General features: G+C 39.3%; 1 protein-coding gene across 2 annotated transcripts in view; it reads right to left on the reverse strand.

The window, feature by feature from the left end:
* The window catches only part of CTSS (cathepsin S), a 36293-nt gene extending 30960 nt beyond the window's left edge, over window positions 1-5333 (reverse strand). For both annotated transcript variants that reach the window (XM_025378832.1, XM_025378823.1), the window contains exons 1-2: window positions 5074-5333; window positions 3763-3889 (exon numbers count right to left, since the gene is read on the reverse strand). In XM_025378832.1, the coding sequence (XP_025234617.1) occupies window positions 3763-3888 (126 nt within the window). In that variant the 5' untranslated portion in view covers window position 3889; window positions 5074-5333. The remainder of the gene's footprint in view (window positions 1-3762; window positions 3890-5073) is intronic.
* Window positions 5334-14408: the final 9075 nt, after the last annotated feature.

Below are 14408 nucleotides of genomic sequence, written 5' to 3' on the forward strand. Positions count from 1 at the left end.
CAGTGGTTCATGCCTGTAATCCCAGCACTTTGGGAGGCCAAGGTGAGTGGATCATGAGGTCAGGAGTTCGAGACCAGTATGACCAACATGGTGAAACCCTGTCTCTACTAAAAACACAAAAAGTATCTGGGTGTGGTGGCATGTGCCAGTAATCCCAGCTACTCAGGAGGCTGAGGCAGGAGAATCGCTTGAACCCAGGAGGTGGAGCTTGCAGTGAGCCGAGACTGCACCACTGCACTCCAGCCTGGGCGACAGAGCAAGAATCCATCTCAAAAAAAAAAAAAAAAAAAGAAGAAAGAAAAAAGAAAAAGAGAGAGAGAGAGAGAAAGGAAAGACTCCATCAAAAAACTATTACAACTGATATGTGAATTCAGTAAAGTTGTAGGACACAAAGTCAACATACAAAAGTCAGTAGTGTTTTTATACACTAACAACTATTTGAAAAAGAAATTAGGAAAACAATTCTATTTACAATAGCATTTAAAACATACTTAGGAGTAAATTTAACCAAGGAGTTGAAATGTTATATGCTGAAAACTATAAAACATTGATGGAAGAAACTGAAGACAAAATAGGCCAGGCACAGTGGCTCACGCCTGTAATCCGAGCACTTTGGGAGGCTGAGGTCAGGATCACCTAACGTCGGGAGTTTGAGACCAGCCTGAACGACTTGGAAAAACCCTGACTCTACTAAAAACACAAAATTAGCTGGGCGTGGTGGTGCATGCCTGTAATCCCAGCTACTCGGGAGGCTGAGGCAGGAGAATTGCTTGAACCTGGGAGGCGGAGGTTGTGGAGAGCCGAGATCATGTCATTGCACTCCAGCCTGGGCAACAAGAGCAAAATTCTGTCTCAAAAAAAAAAAAAGAAAAGAAAAAGAAAGAAAGAAAGAAATTTAAGATAAAATAAATAAATGGGAAGATATTCCATGCTCAAGGATTGGAAGAATTAATATTGCTAAAATGTTCATACTACCCAAAGCAAACTAATTCAGTGCAATTTCTATCAAAATTCTAATGTTATTCTTAACAGAAATAGAAAAAACAATCCTCAAATTCATGTGGAACTACAAAAGTCCTTGAATAGTCAAAGCAATCTTTAGCAAGAGGAACAAAGCTGAAGGCATTACAAAATGCCTGGTTTCAAAATATATTACAAAACTATAGTAATTTAAACAGCATAGTACTGGCATAGAAACAGACACATTTACCAGTGGAATAGGATATAGAGCCCAGAAATAACCTGCAATTTTATGGTCAATCGACTTTCAGCAAAGGTGCTAAGAACACACAATGGGGAAAGGATAGTCTGTTTAATAAATAGCATTGGGAAAGCTGGCTATCCAAATGCAGAAAAATGAAATTGAACCCTTATGTCACCCCATATACAGTAATCAACTCAAAATGAATTAAAGCATAAACATAAGGCCTGAAACTACACAATTACTATAAGAAAATATAGGGGAAAACTCCACAACATTGGTCCAGGCAATGGTTTTTTGAATATGACCCCTAAAGAACAGGCAACAATAGCAAAAATAGACACACAGGACTCCATCAAACTAAAAAGCTTTTGTAAAATAAAGGAAACAATTAACAGAGTGAAAGGATAACTCATAGATTGGGAGAAAATATTTACAAATCATACATTTCATAAGGGGCTAATATCCCAAATATAGAAGGAACTCAAAGTAACCATCAAGAAAATAACCCTGTTTAAAAATGGGCAGAAGACTTGAATAGACATTTCTCAAAACAAGACACATACAAATGGCCAACAGATATATGAAAAAATGCTCAACATCACCAATCATCAGGGAAATGTAAAGTAAAACCACAATGAGATATCACCTCACATCTGTTAGAATGGCTATTATCAAAACAATGAAAGATACGTGTTGGTGAGGATGTGGGGAAAAGGGAACCCTCATACACTGTTAGTGGGAATGTAAATTAGTACAGTCATTTTGGAAAACAGTATGGAGATTCCTCAAAAAACTAAAAACATAATTACCATATCATCCAGCAATCTCACTTCTGGGTATATGTCCCAAGGAAGCACAATCAGTATGTCAACAAGGTAGCTGCACTTCCAGGTTCATTGTAGCATTATTCACAATAGTCACGATATGGAATCAACCTTATAAAGTGTCCATTAAAAGATGAATGGATAAAAAAGTGTCGTACTTATTGTATTCCATGTATAATGGAATACCAATTAGCCTTAAAAAAAAAAAAAAAAAGGAAATTCTGTCATTTTCAACAACATGGATGGGTCTAGAGAATGTTATGCTAAGTGAAATAAGCCAGGCACAGAAAGACAAATACTGCATAATCTCATTTACATGTGGACTCTAAAACAGTTGAACTCATAAAAATAGAGAGTAGAATGGTGGTTAGCAGAGGCTGGGAGGAGGGTAGACAGGGAAAGGGGAGATGCTAGGCAAAGAGTACAGAGTTTCATTTAGACAAGAAGAATACGTTCTCGCAATCTATTGCATAGCATGGTGGCTACCGATAATAGTAATAATGTATTTTATATGTCGAAATTACTGAAAGGGTGGATTTTAAATGTTCTCATCACAAAGAAAGGATAAGTATGTGAGGTGCTGAATATGTTAATTAGCCTAATTTAATCATTCTGCAATATATATTTGTATCATAACATCACATTGTACTCCATAAATATACACAATTATTATTTAATTATAAATAAATAAAAATAAAATTTAGAGTATATGACCTACTAAGAGTGTCATTTTTATACAAAATAATATGTCAAATAAAGAAATATATGATGCTAGCTTACAAACAGAAATATTACATAGTTACAGGACTTAGTTATTTAAAGCAGTAGGGTTAAGGTCTTAACATCAGCAAGCGTGCTTTGAAATAAAAACAGAAGTACAAAATGGGAAGTGATAGTCAAGAAACAATATCTAGCCGCACTATGTGGGTAATAAGGCCTTTTCGCTCCTCAGCCATCCCAAATGTGGCCCTTCTTCAGGAGCTTGTGCTCATTTGCCCTTGGCCTGATAGCAAGCAAGTATTTTGCTTGCTCCCTGGCTTCCATCAATTCTCTGCTCAAATGGCACCCCTATCCGTGAGGCCTTTCCTAACCCTCCTGTCATATAGATAGACTTCTTACCACCACTACCGCCACCCAGCGCCCTTCCTCCTCTCCATGCCTTCCGTTACTTTTAACTACAACACTTATCACCATCTAGCATACTACATGTCTGCTTGTTTATTTTCTTATTTCCTGTCTCTCTCACTATAATAAAAGCTCCATAATAGGAATTTTGTTTTGACACCTGCTGTATGGTACCAAGAATAGTATCTGGCAAGAAACAAGTACATAATATTTATTTATTTATTTTTGAGATGGAGTCTCAGTCTGTCGCCCAGGCTGGAGTGCAATGGCGCAATCTTGGCTCACTGCAACTTCCGCCTCCCCGGGTCAAGCGATTCTCTTGCCTCAGCCTCTTGAGTAGCTGGGATTACAGGCGCCTACCACCACATCCAGCTAATTTTTGTATTTTTAGTAGAGACGGGGTTTTGCCATGTTGGCTAGGCTGGTCTCGAACTCTTGACCTCAGGTGATCCGCTCATCTTGGCCTCCCAAAGGGCTGGGATTACAGGCGCAAGGCACCACGCCCAGCCTAAATATTTACTGAAAACACTGCCTGTAAGAACGCAATTTTGAGAGGTAGAAAACAGTACTCCTTTAAAAGCATATCGCTCGAGTGGCAATCCAGTCTACCTTTTCCTTGTATTGTTTGCCATAGGTTTTCTTCCAGAGATGCCAGTGATGATCCAGGGTAGGATCTTTATGCAACTGCGCCACTGCAGAGGAGCACACCAAGAGCACACAAACCAGCCGTTTCATTCTGTGTAAGGAAAGGTAACATAGGAAGTGTTGCTATTAGCTGCATATATTGTGACCATATTTTTTCATAAGAGAAAATAACAATGCAAAGTCTATCAAAGGGACAGACTTTTTATTATTATTATTATACTTTAGGTTCTAGGGTACATGTGCACAACGTGCAGGTTTGTTACATATGTATACTTGTGTCATGTTGGTGTGCTGCACCTATCAACTCATCAGCACCCATCAACTCGTCATTTACATCAGGTATAACTCCCAATGCCATCCTTCCCCACTCCCCCCTCCCTACAATAGGCCCCAGTGTGTGATGTTCCCCTTCCCGTGTCCAAGTGACCTCATTGTTCAATAGGGACAGAGTATTATAAAGAGAATTATACAGGAAAATTCCTGGGATATATAGTCACAGGGAATAGCTGCAGATTTATGTCTGAAATACTACTTCCAATGCTTAGTACCACTTTAAAAAGTGATTTTCAGGAATTTCCCAGTATCTGGTAAACCAAACACATCTAGGGGGTTAGAAAACAGGGACTTTCCAGGATTTGCCAACAAATCTAATCAAAGGAAATCTCTTTCTCTCTCTCTCTCTCTCTCTCTCAAAAAAAAAAAAAATCATCCTTAAGAGAGGCAAACCTCTGAAAAATCAGTTTATCTCCTGAATTTTTGAATACATGAGCTCTTCTTAACTGACTTATTTAAATATCCACAGTCTTTACAGATAGTTAAAAGACAACTCTCATTCACATCTTTAGGTAGGTTATTTTCCTTTTTATCTTTTTTTTCCAATGATCAGACATCTGTTTCAAATGAAGCAATTAACTACTCTTTAAAATGCCACTTCTGTATTTAATTCAAGAGACTTCAACAGAAATTTAGCGACTAGCTCCCTCAAACTGGATTCTACTTTCTTTTCCGTTTCTTTTCAATTGAAAACATCTGGAATTTTAAACATGTAAACCTTTTAATTATATTCCAAAGAAAGCCACGTTTCAGCCTCAACTTAGATGCTTAGATGCTCAAGCAGACATTAGCTTTTTAAAAATGGAGAAGCAAATTGAACGATATGACTTTTTAGTTTACTTCCTGAAACCAAAGATTGAAAACCTAGCAGGCAGAACAAGTTACAAACACAAACAGAGTGTTTGAAGACCAAATGGGAGAAAAAGAACAAACAGTACATACGTGATAGAACCAGCAGGTGCTCCCACAGTAAGAATCCTTGAATTGATGGGCTCTCTTCTAAGATTTCAAAGCAGCAGGGAGATTTCAGTTCAACTGACTTTAAAAGAAATTGGAACTTGTCACATGAGGTATCCATAATGAGGAAGTGAACTTTCATTTCAGTTTCGTTTAAAATCTAGCTAGTACAGTCACCTCTAGTTGTCTCCCTATGGTCTTGGGGACAAAGTGGATACAGTAAGCCATCAAGAAGAGCCCTTGTCTGAGCCCAGTGGCTCACGCCTATAATCCCAGCACTTTGGGAGGCTGAGGCGGGAGGATCACTTGAGGCCAGGAATTCAAGACCAACCTGGGCAATATAGCAAGATCCTGTTTCTGCAAAAAAATTTTTTTAATTAGCTGGACATGGTGGTGCATGCTTGTAGTCCCAGCTGAGAGGGAGGGTGAGTTGGAAGAATTGCTTCAGTCTAGGAGGACAAGGCTGCAGTGAGCCATGATTATACCACTGTGTTTCAGCCTGGATGACAGATCAAGACCCTATCTCAAAAAAAAATTAAATTAAATTTTAAAAACACCAACTTTTACATGGAAAACACTTAGTTATAAAGAGATTAAGATAAAGCTCCCAAAATCCCAGCTCCTTTTATGATTTCCTAGGAAAACCTGTCTTACTGCTTTTAACACCATTCATTCATGATCTGATATTGTCTGATTCTCACTCACCCATTCCTTCGTTCATCAACTCAAAATGTCTTTATTAATATATACTATATGTGTAGTTTAGTAATATGCGTGTGTGTGTGTGTGTGTGTGTGTGTGTTAGTATATTCATGGAAAAAAGAATACACTCAAATATATCCAATTGAGAATGGTTATCTGGGTGGAGTGGGAGCAAGATGAACTATCATCTTTTAAATTTGCATTTTCCTAATTACTAATGAGGTCGAGGATCTTTTCACACATTTATTGACCGTTTGAATTTTCTGTGAATTTCCTGTTCATCTTTTTTGCTCATTTTTCTATTGTATTGTTGCTTTTTCTTAGGGATTTGTGGGAGGGGTGTGTGTGTGTGTGTGTGTGTGTGTGTGTGTGTGTGTGTGTGTTTTCCAAGATGGAGCTGTGCTTTATCTCCCATGCTGGAGTGCATTGGCGTGATCTTGGCTCACTGCAACCTCCGCCTTCCAGGTTCAACGATTCTCTGCCTCAGCCTCCCAAGTAGTTAGGATTACAGGCGCCTTCCAGCACGTCCAGCTAATTTTTGTATTTTTAGTAGAGACGGGGTTTCACCATCTTGGCCAGACTGGTCTTGAACTCTTGACCTCGTGATCCACCCACCCCGGCCTCCCAAAGTGCTGGGATTACAGGTGTGAGCCACCATGCCTGGCCAAGGTGTATGTGTTTTAAAAATATATCCTGGCTTCTAATCTTTGACAGTTATATACCCTTAAAAACATCTTCCCTTAGTCTTCCATTTGTCTTTTATTTTGTTTTTTCTTCCTTTGAATAAGCCTATGAAATTCCACTTGTCTTTTAGTCTTGTTTATAGTGAGTTTTTCTATATGAAATTTTTTTTTGTGTTGAGGTAGAACATTTTATTCAGCTTTTCTGTATAATCTATACTGTTTGTGTTTCGTATAAGAAAGTTTTCCTCATCCAAATGTAATAAAGATACACTCATTTTTATACTTTTAGAAAGCATTTTATTTATCTTTTCTATGGCTACTGCTTTTAGGTGTTTAATTCACCTGGAATTTAGTTTTGTGTATGGTATGAGGTAGAGAACTTATTTTCTTTGTTTTCCCATTTTGATTCTACCTCTATCATACACCAAATTCTCATACATAGATAGGTCAGTTTCTGAGCTCATGAAGTTGTTCTTTTTATCAATTGCTACTTCAGTATCACACAGTTTTAATTAAAACAGCTTTGTAGGCCGGGCGCGGTGGCTCATGCCTGTAATCCCAGCACTTTGGGAGGCCGAGGCGGGTGGATCACGAGGTCAGGAGATCAAGATCATCCTGGCTAACACGGTGAAACCCCGTCTCTACTAAAAATACAAAAAATTAGCCAGGCATTGTGGTGGGCGCCTGTAGTCCCAGCTATTTGGGAGGCTGAGACAGGAGAATGGCGTGAACCCAGGAGGCGGAGTTTGCAGTGAGCCGAGATGGTGCCACTGCACTCCAGCCTGGGCGACACAGCAAGACTCCATCTCAAAAAAAAAAAAAAACCAAAAAAAAAACCAGCTTTGTAATATGTCTTGATGTCTGGTGATGCAAGTCATCTAGGTCACCCCATCATTGTTCTTCTTTTTAAACATTGTCTTTGCATTTTGTCTTCTTTATATGAACTTTTCAAATCAGTTTATCAAGTTCCCTGAAAAACTCTGTTAGAGTTTTTTGCTTTTTTCTTTTGGAGACAGGGTTTCGTTCTGTCACCCAAGCTGAAGTGCAGTGATGCAATCATGGCTTACTGCAGCCTTGACCTCCTGGGCTCAAGTGATCCTCCCGCCTCAGCCTCCGGAGTGGCTGGGACTACAGGCGCACACCACCATGCCCGGCTAATTTTGTTTTTTATTTTTTGTAGATAAGGGGTTTCACCATGTTGCCCAGGCTGGCCTCAAACAACTGGGCTCAAGCAATCTGCCCGCATCGGCCTCCTAAAGTGCTGGAATATAGGCATGAGCCCCCAAGTCTGGCTATTAGAGTTTTTATTTGAATATATGCATACATTTGGGGAGAAGTAGCATCATTATGTTGATTCATCTCAGCTATAGTAGACATGTTTGTGTTTGTAACCATACAGATTTTTTTTAAAAAGATACTTCTTATGGAAAATTTAAAACACATGTAAAAGTAAAGATAGTAGTAAAATGAGCTGCCATGAAACCATTGTCTTGTTTCAACAAGGATCAGTACATGGCCAATCTTATTAATCTTCCCACTCCTACTACCTGAATTATATTAAATAAATTCCAGACATTCTATCATTTCATATGTAAATGTCCCTGTGTGTGTCTTTAAAAGACAGAGACTATTAAACAAATACAATACCACAATACTATTATCACATCTAAAATAAAAGAACAATAATTTCTTTTTTTTTTTTTTTGAGACAGAGTCTCACTCACTTGCCCAGGCTGGAGTGCGCTGGTGTGATCCCAGCTCACTGCAACCTCTGCCTCCCAAGTTCAAGCGATTCTCCTGCCTCAGCCTCCCAAGTAGCTGGGATTACAGGCGTGTGCCACCACACCCAGCTAATTTTTGTATTTTTAATAGAGATGGGGTTTCACCATGTTGGCCAGGCTGGTCTCGAACTCCTGACCTTAGGTGATCCACTCACCTCAGCCTCCCAAAGTACTGGGATTACAGGCGTGAGCCACTTTATTGTCATAAGAAATTATGACAATAATTTCTTAATGTCATCAGACATCCTATCAATGTTCACATTTCCCTGTCTTATACATTTTTTACTTGTTTGAATTGAGATTTAAATAAATGCCATATATTGTGAAACCATTGAGTTATGTTTATATCATTATGAATTCATGGATTTAAACATATTTGATGTGTTTCAATCCATTCCAGTTTTCTCCTTATTGATACTCATATTGTCTCATTTTTGGTCAGTAGGAATTTATTCAAATTGGCTCTTTATTGCAGACAGAGTTTGTATGTTTGGCATAATATTAGTACTCTTTAAAAGCTTCCTTTCTTTCTAATAATGACAGACTATTGCAGGTTTGTCTTGAACAATTCCTGCCCCAGACCTCGAATCAGCCATTTCTCCAAGGAGGTCTGGTTCCTTTTAGTGGAAACAATGTTTAAATACCATAATCTAGGAACTAGCAGTGTTTGGGATAGCAGATTGACCATTGTTGCTAAGCCTTTTCAGTAGATGGAACTAGGAAATATCTTTTTTTAAAAAAATTAAATAGATAACAAGCTGACACTGATACTTCAAATTCAAATTCAAGACTATAGGGTTTACTCACCCCATCAATCTTGTATCTACACTTCTTTTCAAACATGCTTAAAACATCTGGGTTCTCTAAAGTATCAACTCAAGTACTTGTTTGATTTATCCTGTAAAATTGCAGAATAACAACAACAAGCCTATGACCAATAAGATTATTAATGAAAACAAATTAGAGATTTTAAAGTAGAGGGGGACAGGTTTTTCTCCATTAAGCCATATTCTGCTAAGGATGTAAGTCAATTACTGTGTTTTGAAGTCACCTGGAATAGCTCCCGGTATGGTTATGCTCCACCTCCATACACAGGTTTATTTGTTTCATTTTACTTCTTCCTTTTAGGGATTGCTTTTTACACTTATGTAATTTCATCTTATAATTATGTAAAACATTTATGTGGATCCAAAGTGAAATCAACGCAATGAGGTATATTCAAAGAACTCTAGCCTTTCTCCTTTTGTTTGTTTTACACTATTTCCTTTTTTCCTTAATTGGTAATCATTTAAACAATTTATGGTTTATCTTCCCATTTTTAAAACTATGCAAATATGCCTATATATTAATATTCTTTCATCTTAAGTGAACACTAACATATTATACATACTTTATCTTGTTTTTTCACTTAGCATTTCTTTTTATTTCAGTCAATCACTTAACATTTTATTAAGAAAAATTATTCAGGCAAAAGAGATTATCAGGTGTCCTTTCAGTGATGTGCTGGGTATTATTTAGTGGACCTTTATATGATTTGTTTGATTCTTTTTAAAGTTAAGTTGTAAAAAACTGATAACTATGCAAATGATATCTATACATGGCAATGCAAATAAATTTTGTATTGTAGATTTTACTGAATAGAGAAATACAGAGAACGTAGATCTCTGTCAGTCAAATTCTTTTTTTTTTTTTTTTTTTTTAAAGACACAGCCTCACTCCGTCGCCCACACTGGAGTGCAGTGGTGTGATCTCGGATCTCGGCTCACTGCAACCTCCGCCTCCCAGGTTTAAGTGATTCTCCTGCCTCAGCCTCCCCAGTAGCTGATATTACAGGCATGCACCGCAATGCCCAACTAATTTTTGCGTTTTCAGTAGATACAGGGTTTCATCATGTTGGCAAGGCTGGTCCTAAACTCCTGACCTCAGGCGATCCACCCGCCTCGGCTTCCCAGAGTGCCAGGATTACAGGCACCAGCCCCTGCACCTGGCCTCAAATTCTTATTTGAACTGACTTTAATCTTACTGATCCCTTATTAATTAATGAGGTAAAGAAAATCTTTGATGCGTTAGTTGTATATTTGTTCTCAACTTTTTAGAAACTATACTTTAGCAATTAAATCCTGATAACTCCACAGTAGTATACAGTGTTCATTTATTTTTATGGCCACCTCGCATCTTTTGAACAATATTCCCATGTCTGGAGAATTTCCCACGTTCTAAATTTTGCTTCTCCAAACTGAAGCCAAAACTCCATCTTCAAGGCTCCAATGCAGTTAAGGCACAGACATGAGACCTAGCCTTTGCCAGTCAGACACACCTGTATAGAACACCATTTTGCAAGTGGGTAAGTGATGAACCAGAAGTATGTAAAATCCTCCTTTTGGTGAGAATGGCAGTAGCGATGTCTCCCAGCAGCAGCAGCAGCAGCAGATATTCTAACATCTGGTCCCCAGTGTCACCGGTTCAAGCTGTAGTGTTTATGTCAAATATTGTGTGTGCTCAGTGGCATCATAGCTTGAGCAGTCCTCTCTGTGTGGTTTTGGTGATGTTTGTGGTTATACAATAAACAAACCTCACCGACTTTCTGGCCTTTCATAGATTCTTTGAATTTTCTGCAATTCTTTTTTTTTTTTTTTTTGAGACGGAGTTTCACTCTTGTTGTCCAGGCTGGAGTGCAATGGCACGATCTCGGCTCACTACAACCTCCGCCTCCCAGGTTCAAGTGATTCTCCTGCCTCAGCCTCCCAAGTAGTTGTGATTACAGGCATGCGCCACCACGCCCGGCTAATTTTGTATTTTTAGTAGAGATGGGGTTTCGCCACATTGGCCAGGCTGGTTTGGAACTCCTGACCTCAGGTGATCTGCCCACCTCGGCGTCCCAAAGTGCTGGGATTACAGGCACAAGCCACCGCGCCTGGCCACTTCCTGCACATTTTAAATAAACTGTAGTACCCAGCTAGATGAACCTGGTAATGACATCCACAGCTGTGTTGAGTTTGGAAAAACAAGGGTGGAGTGTCAGAAGCTAGAATGGGGAAGGTGCTTTTCTCAGGCTGCAAACAGGAAAGTCAAGAAGAGAGCTATTGTGGAGCTCTCAATAATTTCAGATTGCCTTCGCTATTCTTCTTTACATGTCTCATCTCATATCTGATGTTTTTTGCTTTTAGCCTTGATTCCTTTATATGTATTTCTAACCACAGAAATATATAGTTCAATTTCCTTAATGAGGAAATTAGCAGAGGAACAAATTTCTTCCCATCAAGATTAAAATGGTAGACAACTGCTTTTACAAGGGATCACGTATTTTTCCAGTCATTATTTCTCTGTCTGACGAGGTCTATAAATCTACACTTAGTACAGAGCATAAACGTGGTGATTAGACAACGGCACACCTTCTGCCTCCATTCCTGGGTATTGCCTACATGGAATTGTGTATGAAATTATGTCTCTAGCTGTTTCCGGTAATCCTCTACCAAGTGGGAAAAAAATTCGAGGTTAATTGTGTTTTCTAGTGGTACTCTAAACCGGATTCAGGACGGCAATGGCCATCTAAATGTCTTCCCTTGTTTATTTCTAAATCCATAAATTAATTCCAAATTTACCAAGAAACTAAGTTGAGTTGGTCCCCAAATTGAACAGGGCTCTCAGGGACATACCCACTTCTTCCCAGCCTGCCTTCAGACTCAATAAGTAAGCAGAGACTGTTGATACACATGACCCCTGGTTAATATGTAGGTTGTAGAAGAAACAAAAATTTTACTTATGGAAGGCAGGGAGAATAGAGATGAATTACCTTTTGTGAGAAAAAGAACAAGTGACATATTAACTGCTATTGTATTTTCTATTGTCAGGACGTGGGCTGAGTAAAAAGCCTAAAAGCTTTTGCATATGTCTTGGTTCTACCATCTATTGGTTATAAGGCCTGGAACAAGTAAGTTAACATGCCCGTGGCTCACTTTCCCTAGGCATAAGTAAGAGAATGCTGACTTAATGGCAACTAAACAGTAGAAGACACCAGCATTAGAATGTAATTATAATATTGCTCCATGTAAAATGTAAGATTTTACAGTTCCAACTAATTATTCCTAAGTCCGTTCCTTTTGCAGAACAAGTTTCTAATGAAGTACTCAGTATTAAGATAGATGGTTATGAGCAAGTGCTACCATTTAGGATATTCATTTGAAATACTAATGCTACTGGCATTTTTTTTTTTTTTTGAGACAGAGCCTTGCTCTGTCGCCTAGGCTGGAGTGCAGTGGCGCGATCTCGGCTCACAGCAACCTCTGCCTCCCGGGTTCAAATGATTCACCTGCCTCAGCCTCCTGAGTAGCTGGGATTATAGGCGTGCCACCACGCCTGGCTAGTTTTGTATTTTTAGGAGAGACAGGGTTTCGCCATGTTGGCCAGGCTGGTCTTGAAATCCTGACCTCAGGTGATCCACTCGCCTCAGCCTCCCAAAGTGTTGGGATTACAGGCGTGAGCCACTGCACCTGGCCAAGAAAAACATCTTTAATACAAAAACACAGAAAGGTTGACCATAATAGGAAGCTGAAAGCTAGATCACACAAACGCAAGCAACAGCAAAATGCGGGTATAATTATTCAAATATCAGTCAGAGTAGACTTTAAAGCAAGAAGCATTATGAGGCTAAAGAGGGAACTTTCATAATGATAAAGAAATAAATGATAAAGAGATCCGCCAGGAAGAGATTAAAATCTTAAATCTGTATGCTCCTCAAAACACGGCCTCAGAGTTCCATAAAGCAAAGATTGCCAGAGCTAAAAGGAAAAATGGACAAAATTTACAATCATAGTGGGAGGCTTTGAGATACCTCTTTCAATAGCTTGTAGAATAAGCAAATGGAATAAATTAATAACGATATAGAAGATCTGAATAACACAATTAACAAACTTGTCCTAATTAAGACTTATACAGCCTGTTCTCAACAACAGAATCCTTTTTTTTTTTTTTTTTTTTTTCACCCAGGCAGGAGAGCAGAGGCAGGATCATGGCTCACTGCTGGGCCCAAGTGATTCTCCTATCTCAGCCTCCCAAGTAGCTGGGACCCCAGCCCCAAGCCACTGCACTGGGCTCAGAAAATTTCTTTTGAAGGGCACACAGAATATTTGACAAAATTGACTCTGTATGTGCTGGGCCATAAAATATTCAGATTATTTAGAGTATGTTCTCTGACCACGGTGATATTAAGCTAGGCCCAATAACAAAAAGGTAATTAGAAAACCTCCCATTAAAAGTGATATACTTCTTAATAACTATGGTTATTAAGAAGAAGAAATCATAATGGCAATTAGAAAATATTTTGAACCGAGCAATAATTTTTTAAAATGACATATAAAAATGTGTGAGATCCAGCTAAACCAGTGCTTAGAAAGAAATTTATAACTTTTTAATGCATATATTAGAAAAGAAAAATGGCCAAAAATCAGTGGTCTAAGCTGCCACCTTGAGAAGCAAAAGGAAGAGTATCAGAGGAGATGTTTTGATGTTCTATATTTCCCCCCTCCCTTTTTTTTTTTTTTTTTTCTGAGATGAAGTCTTGCTCTGTTGCCCAGGCTGGAGTGCGGTGGTGCAATCTCGGCTCACTGCAACCTCCATCTCCTGGGTTCAAGTGATTCTTCTGCCTTAGCCTCCCAAGTAGCTGGGACTACAGGTGTTCACCACCACACCCAGTTAATTTTGTATTTTAAGTGGAGATGGGGGGGTTCTCCATGTTGGTCAGGCTGGTCTTGAACTCCTGACCTCAGTTGATACACTCGCCTTGGCCTCCCAAAATGCTGGGATTATAGGCGTGAGCCACTGCGCGTGGCCATCTTTTGGACTAAATAAAGACTGTTTTTTTTTTTTTTTTGAGACAGAGTCTCGCTTAGTCGCCCAGGCTGGAGTGCAGTGGCGCGATCTCAGCTCACTGCAAGCTCCGCCTCCCGGGTTCACGCCATTCTCCTGCCTCAGCCTCCCGAGTAGCTGGGACTACAGGCGCCCGCCGCTTCGCCCGGCTAATTTTTTTTTGCATTTTTAGTAGAGACGGGGTTTCACCATGTTAGCCAGGATGGTCTCGATCTCCTGACCTCGTGATCCGCCCGCCTCGGCCTCCCAAAGTGCTGGGATTACAGGCGTGAGCCACCGCGCCCGGCCT

The sequence above is a fragment of the Theropithecus gelada genome, chromosome 1, assembly GCF_003255815.1.
Source record: "Theropithecus gelada isolate Dixy chromosome 1, Tgel_1.0, whole genome shotgun sequence".
Lineage (NCBI taxonomy): Eukaryota > Metazoa > Chordata > Mammalia > Primates > Cercopithecidae > Theropithecus > Theropithecus gelada.